This window comes from Lepisma saccharinum, chromosome 27 (genome assembly GCF_977018435.1).
Source record: "Lepisma saccharinum chromosome 27, izLepSacc3.1, whole genome shotgun sequence".
NCBI lineage: Eukaryota > Metazoa > Arthropoda > Insecta > Zygentoma > Lepismatidae > Lepisma > Lepisma saccharinum.
In genome coordinates this window covers 20,907,431-20,927,565 of record NC_139255.1, presented here as the reverse complement: position 1 = coordinate 20,927,565, position 20,135 = coordinate 20,907,431, and the positions used below count along the sequence as shown (strand labels likewise).

Genomic DNA, 20,135 nt, shown 5'->3' with positions numbered 1-20,135 from the left:
CCTTCTAATACGCAACCCGGATTCAATTTAGGGTGTCGATTTAATTAAGTATCTAGTCTAGAGCTCTTAATTAGATTTCTTTGTTGCATTTTCTACAATTCGCTATTGTACTTCCAAGAATGTAAGAAAACAATGTCACTTCACTATTCCAATCTATCATTATTGCTGTTTTCAGAGGCAATTGTATTCTGTCACATATCAGATACTTTGTTTTCATTATGTTTATTTTAATTTTGTAACTATATATGCAATATGTTCATGACATGAAATGTACATACGATTATTTCATCATCATCTTATTTACAAATATCTTTTTCCCCATTTGTGCTAGTAATTTTCTTACGTTACGCATATTTTACTTCTTTAGGCTAATCACGACTACGAGAATGAATGCAGATAAGGGTGTCGCAAGGGGGGACCGGGGAGGCAAAGTCCCTCCCTGAGATTTCTGGAAAGAGTTAATGTAATTCGAATGGTGAAATTGTAGAGACATTTTATAATGAGAAAGTATTGTTTTCATTGACTAACAGGCAGTAAGTTACATCAACTATTATTATTATTATTATTGTCATTTTAAGTAGGGTTACATTTAAGACTACAGTCTATTTTATACTAATTATCTAACTATAGAAAACAGCTTTCTGTCCTACGTGAATTATTATGTTAAGTATACAATTATGCAAATTGTATATAGATATACAGAATATTGAAATTACAAATATTTGTAATTAAAAAACATAAGTGGAAGAAGTAGTAGTAGATATAGTAGTAATAGTAATTATAATCAACATAGGTGTGATAATAGTATTAATAATAACAATAATAATAACATATCTATGACTGTGCCCCCCTGAGAAAAAGTCCTGCTGGCGACCTTGAATACAGACTGGATGAAATTGATAAAAGAAAATACTAAGGAGTCAGTTAAGGTTAGGTCAGTTGAAGCCTACGAATTTGAGCTACAAAAGTGGTAATTTTTTACTCTGGTGTTCTGTCGTGGAAACATTATATCTTAACCTGAACACAAGAAAACTGGGCATAGATGTTCTTTGTGAATGTCCCTTCAATTTCTTTATATCATAAATCATCCTCATCGTGGCGATTAACCAAAAGTGGCAGATATTGGACTCCAGATAATAAAAATAAAATCGAACTGGGACAATAATATGGCTACTGCACTCAACCATGAAGTCCTCTTATCCCTTATTCTTCAAGGCGTATCTCAATCTTCATTAATCCATTGTAGAGATACATAATCAATATATCACGTAGGAAGGGGGTGGGGCAAACAGAAGATAATGACATGGCTGTGAAACGAATGTTGTAACGTATAGGAAACATGTCACAAGGGACCATTATAGCAATCCATAAGACTACTAGCTAGTGCTCAGAAGAATATATTTTCGTCACAGGGCATTAGACACAATTGAGTTGTAAAAGAACTGGTGTACTACAAGAGAAGTATTGCATTTGTGATAATATGAGATTTGCAATAACGTAAAATGGATGTCGTATAATGGTATTTAGACATGTTAGATGCAGCCTGTGATATAGTATTAAAGTAGGCAACAGCTGGTCATGAATAATGTAAGAGTAGAGAACAATTTGGAGCTTCCCTTGCTACTTTATAGCGATATGCTCCATAGAAATTAATGAGTACATTGGCACTTCCCGCGGTGTTCTAGTCGGAAGATGGATGATTTAAGGCCAGATTTTTTTCCAGCGTTGTCCCCGCATATAGCAGCTCTGGGGCTCACACATCCTCAAATCAGTTGTACCTGGGGACAAAGGGTAAAGGGCGGCCTGCAGTGTGGTGCTGATCACATCACCTCTAAAATAGCCGAGATCGAGAATGTGTGGGACCCAACCCCCACAACCCCTACATGTGCCTTCATGACACGGTGCTATGTGCACGGCGAACTTTACCTTTACCTCTTTTATGTTATTATTATTATTATTTTATTATTAACGTTCTAACGTATTGCTAATGAGGAAAAGCCATATCATAATTCTTAGTATTTGAATACATTTGTACCACACTACTTAGCATTTATAGTTTCCGAAATATCCATCGCTGTAACTAATGTTTTATTAAATATGCCTTTATTATTTATCCTCTTATTTTTAAACCTTAAAGTATATATTGATGCATTCATGTGTTACGGGGAGATCTATATAATACGGATTATTGTCATTTTTCGACTATTATTGACAGACATATGGATACTCTATCAGCACCTGGTAATCTTTCATTTCAGTGAAATTCTATGACATCCAGTGACATTTTGTGACATTTCATATAAAGGCATACAAACTTATCAAAATCCTTTATACCACGTTAGGTTACCATTTTGTAGATGCTTCCGTCCAACATATTTTACTATTACATTTTAGTAGTTTCTAAGAAACCGATAAACATATACTGATTTCGATTATGTATTAGAGTATATAATAGATAAAAACATATTTCAGCGCACCTCATTTCTTATTAATTTTTAATTGTTTGATCACCACAGACATACGGACGGGTCACTCAAAATTGTTCAAGTCACATTAAAGTAACATTTAATAGGAAACTATTAGATCTTGACGTTCGATAGTTTGCGAGGTATCGAAAGTCAGTTTCAATCGATTGTTGCCCCTCATGACAGACGAATGGCTTGATCAAGTTATTTTTCTCGTGTTTAGCTTTAATATATTTGTTTTGATATGTTGTAACTGAACTCTATGCAGGGTCCACACACTCAACGCACACGCTTGATTTGCTGAGAATTTAATAGCTTATCGGTAGGTAAAAATAATATAATTTATCCATTTGGAAAGTTTGTTTGAAACATTACCATGAAAATTGTTTGGAAAGAACTAACAAGGAATGGAGCCCAAGTGTTGTAGCGAAAATTCTATTTCTGCGTAGTGTGGTGGGTAGACGATATTCAAATATACATAACCACAAACATAAGCATAGCAGTTATAGGAATAGACTCTCTGCATAGTGACAAGAGACGAATATGCCTATTTATTGATCACGGCAAAGGCTGAATGTTTTAGGCAGACACGCACCTGGATCCAGACTTTGTTGCATAACCACTTATTCATCTACTATCACGTAGGACAAGCTTGGGTCGTGTGAGTCAATAGTGGTCGTGCAGTTGGTTCGGTGTTCTCCACATATAAACTTCTCTTGTGGTTGGGAACAGTATGATGGACGATTTATCGGCCGGTTGAGTATGACACGGTCGTGACAGGTTCAACCATTGGATATTAATAGCCATAAGAACATATTTATCTCAATACAAATTGAGAATGAGCAACTGTATATTGGTATACGCATGACACCTCCCAGGACACTGGAAAACATTAAGATTTGCAGTAAATGAACAAAACTCAGGACTTACGTTTTAACTTATAGATTCAGAATCTATTTGTCTTGATTATGCAATTAAGAACAACATTGTACATCATAACGAAACGCACTAAAAGTCACAGTAACAGCAGCACAAAAATTATCACATGCACTTCTATTAACTTCCACCACAAGATTCCTATATACCAGGCGGGATGGTGTACTTCAACAGTGTGTTCATACGTCCGGGAAGGACTTGTCAAGTATTCCATTGCTCGGCAGTCTGCAATTTTTCTGTGTTGGATCAGTCTTTTTCCTCCCTGGCATTAACCTGATTTACTGGGATTTGAAAATTTCTGCTCGTCCATGAATATTATTCTCATCGAGAATACATGTTAGGCATACATTAAGTTCCAATATAACTTTCCCAGCCGTTCTAATCTTATTTCCGGTAATAATCCTCTTTAATCCTTGTCTATCTTTGTCACTAAGATTACAATTTCTTTTCAGATTGTGTATCTCCGATTGTGTTTTTCCATAAATACCAAATGTCGTCATGATCTCGAATAAAATACCTCTCGATACTCAAAATAAACTGGCTACTTTGGTCACAGATGTACAGAAGCAAGAACCTACAATTTGAAACATTGCAATGTCAGCATGATTCACTATCACCGCACAACAACTCTGACCACTTACCGGTTCAACATGGTTCCTATCATACAGTGAAAACAAACGTATCTCGTTCCTCACCCAATTTGAGGAGATAAAGGCGAGTCAAACTAACCAATTAGAGAGACGTGATGTTACCATATTTTTGTTGAACACCCGTACGTACTGAAGACTTAACCTAATTTAAACAGGAAATCGTTAAGCACTCGTAGTAATTGACCAACCGCTGGTTTGTTTCATTCTTTATTGACATGCACGAGGAAGTTAAGGAGTCAAGAAGGGTTGAGATGTGGTAAGAAATTTCCAATGTAGGGTGAGTAAAACGTGGTGATTGAGATAGTAAGCGAGGAGTTGGAGAATCCTGATTGGTTGGCGAGAGTTTGGTGATAGATATACGAGTCTTCGCATTGCATTTAATCTCCATCTCTACACCCTACGCCAAATTGTGATTGTACTAGTCATTTTCTATTCTATATCCATTTATGATCCACAAATGAAAACCTTAAAAGTCCAATAAAAAAATGTAGGACATACTATATGCAGTTCAAATTTACATGAGGTGTCAACTGTTATTTACAAAAGGACCTCAAGGCTGCAACACTAATCAAGTGTGCTTCAAAACGTAAATTTGTGTTATTTTAAAGATGGCACCTTTTGTACACACTTGCACCACAGAAGAGGAGTGGTTTCTTGCCGTTTGTTTCCCTAAACATTACAGACATTTCTCGGCAACTGATAATCCAATTTCTCTGTGCATTCTTACCACACTCTCAAGCTTACTAATGGCGAAGAATGTTCTACAATGCCCTCAGTTCGCAGGTAGATGGGTGGAAAGTCCTTCGCAGTGGCTCGTAACTGACTGCACGTGGACCCCAAAGACATTATTCTTAAGGTATACAGGCACTAACTCAAAGTTGAAAATATATATATATCAGCAATAGATCTGTGCTTAAATTCAGCAATACTTACATAAATGAATTAGATAAGAAACAGAAACAAATTAAGGTTTTAATTTGACTCTATATTGTAAATATTTCAAGGTTAGTAACAGTCAAAGAATTACAAGTACAAAGAAGTAGAATGTGAAAGACCAGAGAATAGACAGTGGATATGGTATGATGATGGAATATGAAAAGTCATTGAGAGGAAAGGATTAGTCGGAGAACTCGAATGAAAGAGAAGTGATGGAGAGGTAAAGTAATATCGAAAGGCTAATAAACACGTAATTGCATTTTCAAAAGAAACAAAATACAGCGAAAACAATACAAGAAATCCAAAATTAATTACACTCAATTTTTAAGGGTATGTATATTCTTTAGGAATTTTTATAAGTAAACCTGCTGAGGTACTGTGTTTAATTGCATTACAATTATTTTGAGTTTTATTTTTGAGTACATTTTGTACACATATAGGCTCATCAGGACTCTATCTACAGTTTAAAGTTGTGACAACAAGGTGAGAACGTTATCACTACGTCATAGGAAGGCCCATTTTTTCAAGTTAATTGTTATGCTGTACTGGGCTGAGTACAGCAATCATCCTTAAAAGTAACTTTTAAAGGCTGTGTCACATGTCAGTTCCGATGATACAATGAAAAACACAAGGAATAAATGTTTCCCGAAAGCAACGAGAGATGGCAGCACGCCATATAAAGAAGAGCAGAGTTCATTATAGAAACTAGGAGCGGAGAAGAGGGATTATATATATTATAGTAAATGCAAAATACATAAAGGAAGAGTATAAAAATTATAGGAGTTAATAAAATGTTGTATATAGCCAATTAAGATAATTAAGAATATGCTCATATATGAAACAATTAGGATAGTTAATAAGTGAGCAAATGAATTCAGAAATTGTATCTCTCTCCCCTTTTTGATTTTCTGACGAGGAGAATATCGTCAGCTTTTGCATTTGTCCGTCCCTCGGTGGTGCTGTGTTCAATTAGACGCTCCGAAGCACTAACGGTTGCGCTTCTTATTAGACGCACTGGGCCATAGGCAGCGCTTGCTGTTAGCGATCCTGGGCTATTCCCCTTTTGGTCGTTACATAGGAGGGGGCGCTATTGTCAGTTAGACGCCCCTAATCTTTCTATAAGTATAGCTTGTGAAGCGGGGAAAGCGAGGGCATATATGTACTAAATAAGATTACGCTTTGAAAGGAAAGCCAATAAATTAGAAGAAAGAAAAGAAGAATAAGCCTTCTAAAAAATTAGAAAGAAGAAAAGAAGAATAAGACTTTTTCCTAAGTAGAAAAGAAGAAGAAGCCTTTTTCCTAAATAGAAAAGAAGAAGTATTTTCCAAAAATAGAAGAAAGAAAAGAAGAATAAGCCTTCTCCAAAATTAGAAAGAAGAAAAGAAGAAGAAGCCTTCTCCAAAATTAGAAAGAAGAAAAGAAGAAGATGCCTTTTCCTAAATAGAAGGAAGAAAAGAAGAAGAAGCCTTTCCCAAATCAAAGATAGGAAGGAAGAAGAAGCCTTTTCCAGAAATTACGAGAAGAAAGAAAAAGACGATTTCTTTTCAAGAAAAAATTTAACCGACGTAAATTTGGAATCAGCATATATATTTTCTCTGTATTATGTATAGTTTTCAGAATATATATCCGCATTTAACTATATCCTCTTGGCTTTAAAACGCTTTCTTAATTGGTATTCTCGAAATAAAGAACCTATCCCCTGAGATTAAGATATCTGTAGCAGCGGTATAATTTTAGTTTAAGAAGTGCACTAGAGGGACGTTGCACGAATGGCGCTCCTAACGTGGGGCATACATAAGACGTAACAAGTGGCGACCAACTTTGCGGCTAGTAGAATTGTGAATAAGAAAGCAAAGAGAGATAAAGCCAAGATGGAGAAAGCAAATAAAGTCGAGGACGAGAACGGAGAAACTACAGTGAAGGAAAAACAAGAGAAAATGGAAGAGATGAGCGTGATGGAAATGCTCCAGAAGTTAGAAATGCAGATAGATGAAAATATTAGAAAGTTAGATGAAAATAGTAGAAAGTTAGATGAAAGTATTAGAAAGTTAGATGAAAATAGTAGAGAATTAAAGAAGAATAGTAGAAAGTTGGAAGAAAAGTTAGACGAAAGGAATAGAAAGGTAGAAGACCACCACACATGGATGTTGGGATTGTTCGACAAAAGGGAGAGAATAATTGAAGGAACAATGCTGTCGATCGAGAGTACGAGTTTAGATATGAATAGAAGAAGCGAAGATGAGGTTTCAGAGATTAGAGAAGAAAATGAACAAATAAATGAAAATCCGGAAAGGAAAATTGTGGAAAGCGATCCTCAGACAGAAGTAGATGTTTCAAGAACAGAAGAAAATGACAGCAAGACAGAAGTAGATGTTTCCAGAATAGCAGAAAACGAAGACAAGATAGAAGAAGCGAAGGTCCTTATAGAAGATAGAAGTTGGAAGACGAAAGGGGAAAATTCCAATGACAAGCATGACAACAATATAGAGGAAGAAGCTATAAAGTTAAGCAAAGTAAACAAAGAAGAGACAGAAAAGAAAATAGAAGAAGCAGAAGAAAGAGGAATAGAAAGGGATGAAACATTTATTTGTCAATGTAATGATGAGGAGATCAACGTCGAAATGAAGATAAAAGAAGAAAGTTCCGGTGACGAGTCTCTGACGGAGGAAGAAAAGAGGTATAAGCCCAGCAGAAGATGTAAACAAAGAAGAAAGAAAAGTAAAATGAAATTTAGAAATATTCACGTAAAGACATGGAAGAAGAAGAGAAAGAAATTAAAAATAGAAAATAACCTGAAGAAAGTTAATAATATTCTAAAAAGGGTCGACATAGATCAAATGGATTTTGATGCTACTTTGCCAAAGAGAAGAAAGAAGAAGACGAGACGGAAAAGACAAGGAGAGCATGCATTTGATGAAGATGTAGAACATAAGAAGAAGTCTTGGCAGAAACCAGATTGGAATAAGAGAGAAATGAAAGTAATTTATTTTCTGGAAGAAAGTTGGAAGAGGAGGAAGAAGGATCTTGAGAAGAATAGAAAGAAAATAAAAGAAAGAGAAGAAAAAGAGGAAGAGAAAAGGAAAACAAGATAGTGACAAGCAACGAGTATTTGAAAGAATCTGAAGAAACAAATAAAAACTGAATAGTGAAAGTAAGGAGATGTTACGATTTACAGACTGGCAAGCGTACGTTTCTAGAATTAATAAAGTGTATGAAAAAAGTTCCAGTTCACCACAATAAAAAATCGTGGAATTATTAGTTTGGGCAAATATTAATGATCTATTTGAAAGAAGAAAATTTTAGTTCTTTAATGTTAGTTCCTGTAAAAAGATATATAATACCCATCGTTGGAGGAAAATCTATTCTACAAGTGACATCTTAAGAAAGAATAATAACTGCTAATTTATGTCACCACTCCATTGAACAATGAGACCGATAGTGGAAGATCAAACCTGTAAAAGGAAAGATGCCAAAGAAAGTAATATGGAAAAAGGATGTAAACTTTTCAATTGTACGAACAGAAGAACGAAGAAGATAGAACAGTTAGGCACAGAAGGAAGTTATTTACCAAGAAAACTCACAGGAAAAAGGAGAAGACAATATGAAAGTATCAGATCAGTAAAATGAATTCTTTGTAAGCTTAGACGATTAAAAGTCATCGTGTATTTAGAAAGGTGCAAAAGAAATGGGTTGTAATCCCAGAAGATAAAGATAAAATCGGTTGTATTCCGAGAATGGGTTGTAATCCCATAAGATAAAGAAAAATCGGTTGTTTTCCGAGAATGGGTTGTAATCCCAGAAGATAAAGAAAAATCGGTTGTATTATGAGAATTGGGTTGTAATCCCAGAAAATAAATATATCTAGATACATGCTGATATGAAATTAAGGCTGATATGAAGAATTATTGTAGCTGATAAAAACACTTAGATGGTCAACTTAGAGAAGAGAGAGAGTTCTTTGAAACGGAAAAATCTGAGCTAACTGATAATCTGTAGAGAGATTGCTGAAAGAAGAAAAGGGTGAAACGAAAATTACTATTTTGGCAGGACATTCTCAGGTAAAGACCATCTTGGAGAGATTAGACGAGCAGACTTGCAGGAAGTGAGCTATTGAGGAATTATATTTTGTACCTAAAAATAACTTAAGAGGTCACGAATATTTCCGGAACGTGGTGATATGATATCTAGAAACGAAAATAGAAAGAAGAGAGAAATAGAGAGATGAGGAAAAATGATGCATGCCAGGAGATATAATTGCACAGAGATAGTGAAAAGGAATGTAAGCAGTAGAAATGAGAGCCATTGAGAAGAGTCCAATGAGATGTAGTGAAAGTGGAAAAAATTATCTATTTCCAAAAGATTTTTTCCAATAGAGAAATTTTTCATCCTTAAAGAAGGGGATATTGTGTCACGTGCCAGTTCCGATGACGCAATGAAAAACACAAGGAAGAAATGTTTCCCGAAAGCAACGAGAGATGGCAGCACGCCATATAAAGAAGAGCAGAGTTCATTATAGAAACTAGGAGCGGAGAAGAGGGATTATATATATTATAGTAAATGCAAAATACATAAAGGAAGAGTATAAAAATTATAGAATAACAAAATGTTGTATATAGCCAATTAAGATAATTAAGAATATTCTCATATATGAAACAATTAGGATAGTTAATAAGTGAGCAAATGAATTCAGAAATTGTATCTCTCTCTCCTTTTTGATCTTCTCACGAGGAGAATATCGTGTTCAATTAGACACCCCGAAGCACTTACGGTTGCGCTTCTTATTAGATGCACTGGGCCATAGGCAGCGCTTGCTGTTAGCGATCCTGGGCTATTTCCCTTTTGGTCGTTACATAGGAGGTGGCGCTATTGTCAGTTTAGACGCCCCTAATCTTTCCATAAGTATAGCTTGTGAAGCGGGGAAAGCGAGGGCATATATGTAATAAATAAGATTACGCTTTGAAAGGAAAGACAATAAATTAGAAGAAAGAAAAGAAGAAAAAGCCTTCTAAAAAATTAGAAAGAAGAAAAGAAGAAGAAGCCTTTTTCGTAAATAGAAAAGAAGAAGAAGTATTTTCCAAAAATAGAAGAAAGAAAAGAAGAACAAGCCTTCTCCAAAATTAGAAAGAAGAAAAGAAGAATAAGCCTTCTCCAAAATTAGAAAGAAGAAAAGAAGGAGAAGCCTTTCATAAATAGAAAGAAGAAAGAAGAAGAAGTATTTTCCAAAAATAGAAGGAAAAAAAGAGGAAGAAGCCTTTCCCAAATCAAAGATAGGAAGGAAGAAGAAGCCTTTTCCAGAAATTACGAGAAGAAAGAAGAAGATTTCCTTTCAAGAAGAATATAACCGACGTAAATTTGGAATCAGCATATATTTCAATGTATATACAAGCTTCGCTATATATTTTCTCTGTATTATGTATAGTTTTCAGAATATAGATTTACATTTAACTATATCCTCTTGGCTATAAAACGCTTTCTTATTTGGATTCTCGAAATAAAGAACCGATCCCCTGAGATTAAGATAGCTTTAGCCGTGGTATAAATAACATTTAAGTACGTACCCCCAGGGGCGCAGCAAGGCTAGTTGATGGCGAACTGACTGAACCTGAAGTGACCTGCTTTACAACAGTATCATTCTTGTCCGCCTTTCCAATAAGATATTCACGAGGTGCTGGATTGTCTCGTATGCAGTATACTGGAGTGTTGCTTTGATATTTCCAATTCATAGGTTATTGGCTCCGAAGTTACCTTACTATGGAAGATATAATTTATTCAGTCTACAAAAGGTTTTTGTAGAAAGAATGAGAACAAGTTTTTCGAAAAGTTGAAAAATCGATTTCAATTTTTTTTAAAAAAAAATATATTATATACAAGAATTTGAAAATATTTCGACGTACAAAAAGCAAGGATATAATCCATGTAAAACTTACAGATTTTTCCCTGGGAAAGAAATTGTTAAAAGTACCTCCCCTGTGCTGTGTATGTGCAGGATGATATGTATGTAATAAGTGTATATATCTTTCCTTGCAACATTTTAAAATAGTGTCCTTCGTTGAAGATCCAATAAATAGTGTTAATACATACTTTACGTTGTAAACTGTAATTTTACTTTTTTGGGTTAATTCCTTCTTTTCAAAAAATCCTCTACTTATTGAATTTCAAGGTTTCGTTCTACATATTACTTCCTCATCTAATTACCCTACAACTAATAATGACACGTAAAGGGTTAGAACATGTATTCCCATTCTTAATACTTTGCTCCTTCTATTTTCATTTCATACATTTGTTTTACAGTGTACCATTTATTATACATTTATCTTTAGGTTTGCTTCAACATTTCAAACAATGTAATAGCAGCATTTAAGAGTGATGTAACTATCTAGTGGGGTAGGAGATTTTGGGGATCAGAGAGAAAAGTTACCAACTTTATGGCCAAGACAACTGCAGTAAATTTAGAGATTTTGAACCGAAAATGACATAGCAAGAATATATCTTCGAAGACTGGCTCCATGTTGTATTGGACGGTCAATATGTATCAAAATGTTTAAATTTATGAATTACGTATCCAATGTACACAAAACATATTTGTAGGTGTTGATGCACGGAAGAAAACAAATAGCTCTTTCAACCTTTTGGGAGAATTTAGTCAATAAACAATTATTAACTATTACAATGTTATCCAGAAAGTCTCTTCTGTCGAGAGCAATTTCATCTTGGTCATAGAAAAGAGGGTTTGTTCATCACATTGACATGGTAATGCAAATGATTTGAACACAGACCTTCGAAGACAGAATGAAACTCGTACTTCAACAACTAATAATTCAAAATCGACACTTACCGTCAACTATAGGTGGTTCCATTTTATCATATCCATGTGGAATAACTGGTCGTCTTATGATATCTTCTGGGACACTGCAGGAACAACATGGCGATTTCCTGTTTCAAAAATTAAATCAAACTTTATTTTGATAATAACTAGGATAAATAGATATTTGGAAATTTGTATTTTGATAATAATTAGATTTGCTAGAATGAATTAATTGATTGATTTTGTTTTATTTTACCTCGCCTTTTGTGCTACTTTTGGCTAATTTGCGAAGATGGGGATGAGGGATGACATGATTAAATTGATGAAGGGACATTCACAAACATCCATGTCCAAGCCTGGATTCAAACACGGGATCGTAGCACGATTTGCTAACCACTCTGCCACAGGGGCCGGCTTACTAGAATGAAGAATACAAACAAATTATATTACGGGGTACCGTCTGAGTACGTTAAAAGTTTCAATTTGAGCACACCATATAAACGAAATCGAAGAAATTCCTAAATACGAATCTAGTTAAACTAAGTTTTTCAAATGCCCTCTGTACTGTGGTTGTCGTATGGATTTCCATTGCAGCTGTTTCCTGACTATCGAGACTAGAGTCCCCTTGCCAAGCTGAGTCAACATCCATACCAGTTTAGGAGTTCCCACAGGTGATGTAATCCGGATACCCTCCAAGGAAAGGTGAGAGTGATATCCAATCGGCTATTCGTGAGTTCACAATTTACAGGAGAAAGCACTACATATGCTGACCAAGGCAGTCTATATTTAATTCATTTTTTTTTTTTAATTTTATTTGTTTTCATGTCTGAGGAAAACCTTGATAGAGAGTTGAGAGGTAACGTTGTTTTTTTCTGGAATATACGTAGACTGCCTTCTTCAGCATATATAGGCCTAGTGTTTTTCTGTGATACCACAATTTGCTGAACCAGCAACAATTATGTATTATGTTTCCTTATATCTTATCCATAAAACCTCTAATTTCACGCTAGCCATTTAATAATTAGAGTAAAGGTAAAAAAAAAGTAAAAAGGTAAAGTGTTCCCCTGTGCTTAGCACCACGCCATGAAGGCGTATAGGGGGTGTGGGGGTAACGGCCCACACTTTCTTGATCCGGTCGTGAGTGGGGTGATGTGATCAGCATAATCAGATTAGAGTAATAATTATTTTCGTCTCCTACGTAGTCCAATGGCTAGCGCTCTCATCTTTGTTTCGAGTGATCCTGGGTTTGATTCCATGTAAAAGTCCACAAGATGCAGGTATTCACCCAACATTGTGAAGATAATAGTAGAATAGCACATTGGCATAGTAGAGATAAGTCACAGAGGAAATAGAAGAATTTGAAGATGGATGGATGACGATGTGTTGAGGAATCTGAGGGTTGAACAGAAGAATTCCAAGTAGTTAGAAACGGACAATGATGATAGTGCACACACACACATGCAGAGATAGATATTTAGATAGATAGATAGATAGATAGAGAGAGTGAGAGAGAGAGACAGACAGACAGACAGACAGACATTATCACACCTCATGAAAATATCTTAGTCATTGTGGTATTTTTTTTCCTCCGCCCCATATTTATCATCTTTCATTCATTTTTAACGTCTCAAATAAACGGAATGCGTTGTCTTCCTTTTGACACTTACTTCCCTATGATGAACGTCCATGAGAAGCAGAGCTGATAAGAGTTCGATCTACTGCTGGAGAAAGATATTGTTACAGTGGTTCTGATAGATTATTACATAATGGTACTACTATGAACCATAAGGCTGAAATATAAAATATTAGACACGAAAATTGTGTTTCAAGGAACTGTTGGAACATATCATTATGGTAAACCCCTGATTTGTTCAAATGTCCATGTATATCTGCACGTACAGAGTGGAGCTCTCAAATTTAAATAATAGTAGATACTTGAGAAAATAAACAGGTTTTGTCTGAATAGAAAGTGTTGCCTTGTTTTAGTTTTTACCAAAAGTTAGGCTCCGACGCGGAGTGGTTATCACAGCGCGCTACGACGCCAGGATGGGTGTTCTTTGTCAGTGTTCTGTCATCAATTTTAGTATATCATCACTCACCCTATCTTCGCGATGAGCCAAAAGTGGCAGAAAAGCCAATTGAAATAAACCAAACAACGAAGGAATCAATCAACCGGTTGTCACCAAAAGTTGATATTGTGAGCTTTTCTGACTGTGGCAGATTTGACACTAGAGGAGGCACAGGTGGTGCTGTAGTTTGCTAAGTTCAAATGAATTGTTTGGTTTACAGCCCAAATTCAGACAAGTCATTAATAAAAAATATCCGACTTCGCGAAGCAAATAGGACCGACCTGTGTGTTGAAGTGGTTAAGCACAGCGCGCTACAAGGATAAGCGTCCCGGGTTCGTATTCTATCATAGGCATGTGTGTACCTTAACCAATTTAATCATATCATCCCTCATCCTCATCGTCGCGATTATCAAAGATTGGCAGGAAACCACACTGTATAATAAAAATCAAAGTGAAAGATCAAATCAAATAGTGATGGTGAATTACAGCTACACGAAGACTTGGACTCCAAATACTGGACACCTTATGGAACATGTTCTGGAAAAGAATTGGTGTCCACACTAATCCATGCCACCACAACATCGGCCAGGAAGATCCACGTCTAATGGTTCATGATTTACACCGAGTACTAACCTAACTTGGCATCTGCCAATCTCGTTGTCTGATTCCAGCCACCACTCAATGACTTGTACCATTCACCACACTGAGATATCCTGATCCATGTCTTCTTTTGTTCTACATGCCAAGACATTTCTCGTGGCAGCAGGAAGAAGGGTCCATCGCATATCTACGAAAGCATGAGCAGGACCTACTACGTCAGCGCGATAACCAACAACCTTAAGAGAAAGTCGACTTTCCTCACCAGCCAATTCACCGAGCCAGAGAAACAGATCAGAATAATCTTAATCTATGGAAGGAAACACTAGGAAAAAGTTGAGGATTAATCGATAGATGTTCCAAAAATGACATCTCCAAAACTATATAGCAATCTGGTGATTTGATTGGATAAAACGTTGCGAATATCGTTTTTGATATTTCCATTCCATTCCTTATGCCTTGAACCGTTAACATTTCTTACGAAATTGGAAGTATCTAGATATATTCTAGTACATATGAATAATATTTCATCACAAATATTAATTTGAGATTGTCTATATTATGACAGATGCGTAGTAAACATACACGGTCTATTTGACATATTGTAATGACATTTGCTACGGACATACCTTGGTGTATGAGAAGCATGGTGACGTCACAACGAGTGATTGAAGAGGTCGTCATTAGCATCAATGTATGCCTGCACACGTCTCTCCATGCAGTGGCGCAGGAACATTTTTGATTTGGGGGGTTACAAAATTCAGCCTCCCACATATATATACACACATACAATAGGTGTGTGTGTGTGTATACTAAATCACACGTTCCGTATACCTAGGTATAATGTGAACGCATGGGAATAATCCATTTTAGAACAGCACACACGAATTTCCTGTTCTTTAATGCAAAATTTGCATAAATAATTATTATTTGTTTGTTCGTCTTAGAATTTATGATTACTTTAAAAACAGATTTTAATACCATACAACAATTCCGAAACATATCAAGCTCTGGACCTTGTTCTGGGCTCATTTTTAATTTAACGAACCGGAAAATCTGGAGTTCGAAATGCGAAAATTGCGAACAAATAAAAATCTATTGAATTAAATTCAGGGTGATATTAAAGGGGGCGAGATGGATCCATCTTGATCTTGATCCATCCCAACCAGAAATAATGAAACAATGTACCCCTGTACCCCTTCGTTCCTGCGCCACTGTCTCCATGTTACAGAAGATAGCCAGCCACCAACGCATCAAGAACCACAGAGTCAATTTTACACCAAATTCTGTCTTGCAGTCACATGATTTTCCAGGGGCGGCACCAGGGGCTCCATTTTCAACCTAGTACCCTCTAAATTTCATTCCGCGCCCCTAGATGATTAATCTTGGCGCCACCGCTGTGATTGTCAGTGGCTAATTGCGATAAACCTTTCAGCGTGCCCCACAGGAAGAAATCCGGTAGGGTAAGGCAAGCAATCTGCGTAGCCAAAGTCCTTTGAAAATGGCACTATTCAAAGGACACAATTTCTTGCATGCTGACGTTGGAAGTGTTGCAAGTGTCGCCTGTTGAAAATAGCCATTACGGAGTTCCTTCTCATCCTACTGATTTAGAAACTCGTTGAAGATTCCCACGCAGACTTCTTTATCCACTGTTCTGACGAAAAAGATGAGGCCAATAATGCGGCGCCAATGACGTTACAATGCTTCTCATGCACCAAGGTATGTCCGTAGCAAATTTCATTACATTATGACCAACAATTTGATTTTTATAGGCGAAGATTTAACACCCTGTTACTAGATAACAACAGATGACACGGATTTGGTTCTTGTTATTAACCATCACTTTTCTCTTACTTTTGGCTAATCACGATGATAAAGTTGTGTGATGATATGATGATATCGCTGTAGGGTCACTCACAAAGAACACGCCTACCCAGGCCGGGAGTCGAACCCTACAACCATGGCGTCGTATCATGCTGTGGTAACCACTCCGCCAATATGATCGGCTCAAACAACCTAGAGTGAATGCCTATATGGCACAGAGACTAAATGTATTCTTACGAAATTGAACCCGTGTCCACTGAATCGAAACGCGAAAACGAAAGATTAAATGCCAGTTTGTACACGTGAAAGATCGAAACTGCAGTCCATTGTGAAACCAAAGCTAGTAAAATGACACGTAACTACTTGCTTTGGGGGTAAATATCCTAAGGTTGATAAAACAACGATGTCCGTTGAACCGTGGTATTCTATTTTTTTCACTGCGAGTCTGGTAGTGAGAGAGTGTGCGCTGTTTTTTCGTTCAACGCACATCTTTACTCCGCTGAATAAAAATTTGTGTAAAATCGGATTTGCAACCTCAATTGACGATTATAATGGATTTTGAAAACATCTGCAAAGTGTTTCAAAACAAGACAATGATCATATTTGTAGGTCTACTTAATACTAAGAAAAAGTTGTTTTACAAAATTTATAAGAACGTTACTTTGACCAATTTTACACATCTTAAAATTAAGAATTCTTTTTTAAACCTTTCTACCAGCTCCGTATTAAGCTTATATCATGATGGGACAACGCGTTTTTTGTTAAAACATAGTTGCTATTTTAATAATCCTCTATTCAGAGAAACTTACACACTTATATACACAATAAACAAATACATTTAACTCCAATAAGTCTAAACAAAGCAAAATAAACTATCGACAAACTTACAAATTTTTACCACAATGTCCCATGTTTTAAACGAATAATTTTTATTGCATATTTTTAAAGAGTTCAACATACAGGTTTGTAGTTAACCACGCGGTCTTAGAATTGGTCATACCGTGAAGATCTTTACGTGCATTGGCATGGTCGTTACAAATAACCTCAAGTGCACCTTATACACACGCTCACACAAAAAAACAACAAAACAAAACGAGCACTTGATTGATACTCACTCGATTTCAGCATCTGTGCTGAATGTACTCACTACATTCAGGAGGACTACGGAGCTCAGCTGTGTTAGCCATTGCCTGCCCATAGCGGGAATGGCTCGATATTCGTTCAACCCTTTGACTCCATATGCTCACCGACGTGTAATGATCGATTGCAGTTACGTATCATTCTCTGTTTATTCCAGCAAACACCCTTGCCTGACCAATATTTATTTAATATATCTTGTAGTTTGCTTCATCGATTATCTACAGACACATCGCATGACTTAGACCTGTACTTTTTCGGTGCAATCAAAGAAATATAACTTTAATTTTGTGTATTAACAAAACAAATTTTGGCAAAAGGAAGCTCAGAAGTTAGGGCGTCTGATTAAAATGCAAGACACCCGGTTTGTTTTCCCCGGCTGGGGAGAACCGGGATATTTTCCACCTGTTCAAACGGCTCCGGTGTCCACCCAGCTTTCTATAAAGTGGGTACCTGGAGGAAACTCTTGTGGTAAAGGCGGCCAGGGGTGTGGTGCTGATCACATCACTCCCATCTTCGGACGTGATCAAGAAAGTGCGGGGCACTAACTCCACACCCACTATAAACCTTCATGGCGTGGTGCAAAGCACAGGGGAGCACTTTCATTTTTTTGTATTCAAAATACGCTTTATTCTCAGATAGCCTAATTAGGAATAGATCCTACAGTTTCAAGTGAGATTCAGTTCCAAACTACTAAGGAACGTTGCCACCGGAAATCGAACACGGGGTTCGTTGATACCTTGGTACCTACAAGACTGCATCAAAGAGGTACTTCTTCTTTATACTAAGGTGAGTGGTAAAACTGGTGTCGTGTCGTTTGCGCCGAGGCTTCTTATTGGTTCATTTCCGCCGTGACATATGTCAAGACCATCCTTGGCTGGTTTTCCCACAATCCAGAGTGTCATCACCGCCTTGTGCACGTGTGTTTATGGGCACATGGTGCATAGTGCATAAAGTGGACTTAAAACATAAAATCAAACGTATGTTTATGACGTTGCACAGCTGTGTTTACACTGAAATGTTAAACCTATCCACAGAGTCAAATATGACTTTTATTTGCTTATTTCAAAAGACGTTACACAGGATTACTTGTATCAATTTTATTCCACAACACACATAATACATAAATCAGCATCAGCCTATTAACTATTAATAATTTATCTTTAATCGTCAAAAAAGCATTGTAAATACAGTATTGTTAAAATATTGCATGCATTCTACAAGTACTACGTAAATGTACACTTGTTATGTTATTTTTGGCAAACATTATATAAGTAATAGCTACGTATATATAAACACAATATTTCAATACAATTGCACAAGAACAATACAAAAGTTATTTCAATCCTTGTAAGTATGAAAATGCTCGAAGGCATCCTCGAAGATCGCCTGAGCTTCTATACCTCGAAATAACACACTCAACACATTTGTCCATTTCGATGTATTGATATTTTCATATTCTCAGCAATTTTGTCGTTTCTTACAAGTTTCAGTTTTACATAAATACTAATTTCCCAATGTAGATTCCTCATATATACTTTCATCTTACATTCATTTACCAATCACCTTCCTTTTCAATCGAAGATAAACACAGCTACAGCTGAACAACGTCATAGACACAAGTGCTCGCGGCGGTAATGACACTCTGGATTGTGGGAAAACCCACCAAGGAAGGTCTTGACATATGTCGCGGCGGAAATGAACCGATAAGAACCCTCGACGCAAATGACTCGGCGCAAGCGACACGGACTCGGTAAAACTATCTCTTGTACAGTCACCTGCAATAAAAATGAGACCGACGTAGATCCCGAAATGCTCGATTCCCTGCAAGGCGATAAATGTGTTGCTTAACTCTACGGCGGTGGTAGAAGTTGGCATTGTAACTTTGCTATTAAAACCCACTTATCGCAGTAGAACTAGGCTACGCACATAACGCTTTGCAAAGAAGCGAGTATTTCAGGAACTAGGTGTCCTATTTTTTATTTCTGATGAAGGTATATTGCAATTTGCCATGATGGTATATGAGGTGAATTGGGAGACCTGCATCCGTTGAACCTCGATCACTGACTAAAAATACATTGTTGTTGTTGCTGTTGTTATTATTATTGTTATTATTAATAATAATTGTGGTCTAACATAAATATGAGGGTGCTGTGGTAGCGTCGTTTCTAGTGGAGGCACATAGTGGTTCGGATCCCACTTTAAACTGTAGGTCCAGTCCCGTTTAGCCTTACTGTGCACAAAGTGGACTTAAAACACCAAATCAAATCAAAATGAAATAAATATTAGGAGTGATTGGAATCAAATTACAAACACTGTATTTGAGAAGGAGTAATAATTATTTGTACATAATTAGCTTTCATCGAAGATTGATAGTGACTATTCATGAATTATATTTCTAACAAGGTTCTTAAATATAACGCTAGGCACAATTTTATTGGTACAGTAAGTTGTAACAATGGTGGTTAACTGATAAAAACCCTTATAGATAATTTAAAAAATAATGTGTTTTGATTTAATTATAGAAATAGGACGTGTTTGCATATCTGTCCATTGATATGCTCAGTATGAAGTAAAAATAAACAATATTCAGTTATTACTATTAGAGGTAGCTGAAAACTATAACTTTCAATGTAATTATGCTCCTCTCATAATATTATCCTATATCTTGCATATTTAATTAGTGAAATTGAACTTTTTTACTTGACTTAATGCT

General features: G+C 36.3%; 1 protein-coding gene across 1 annotated transcript in view; it reads right to left on the bottom strand.

Annotated features, from left to right (window-relative positions):
• LOC145980187 (glutamate-gated chloride channel alpha-like) overlaps positions 1-17,480 on the bottom strand; it is a 117,094-nt gene extending 99,614 nt beyond the window's left edge. Inside the window, exons 1-2 of the mRNA XM_083113218.1 lie at positions 17,398-17,480; positions 11,823-11,920 (exon numbers count right to left, since the gene is read on the bottom strand). Coding sequence (XP_082969344.1) covers positions 11,823-11,920; positions 17,398-17,480 — 181 coding nt within the window. The remainder of the gene's footprint in view (positions 1-11,822; positions 11,921-17,397) is intronic.
• Between the last annotated feature and the right edge of the window lie 2,655 nt (positions 17,481-20,135).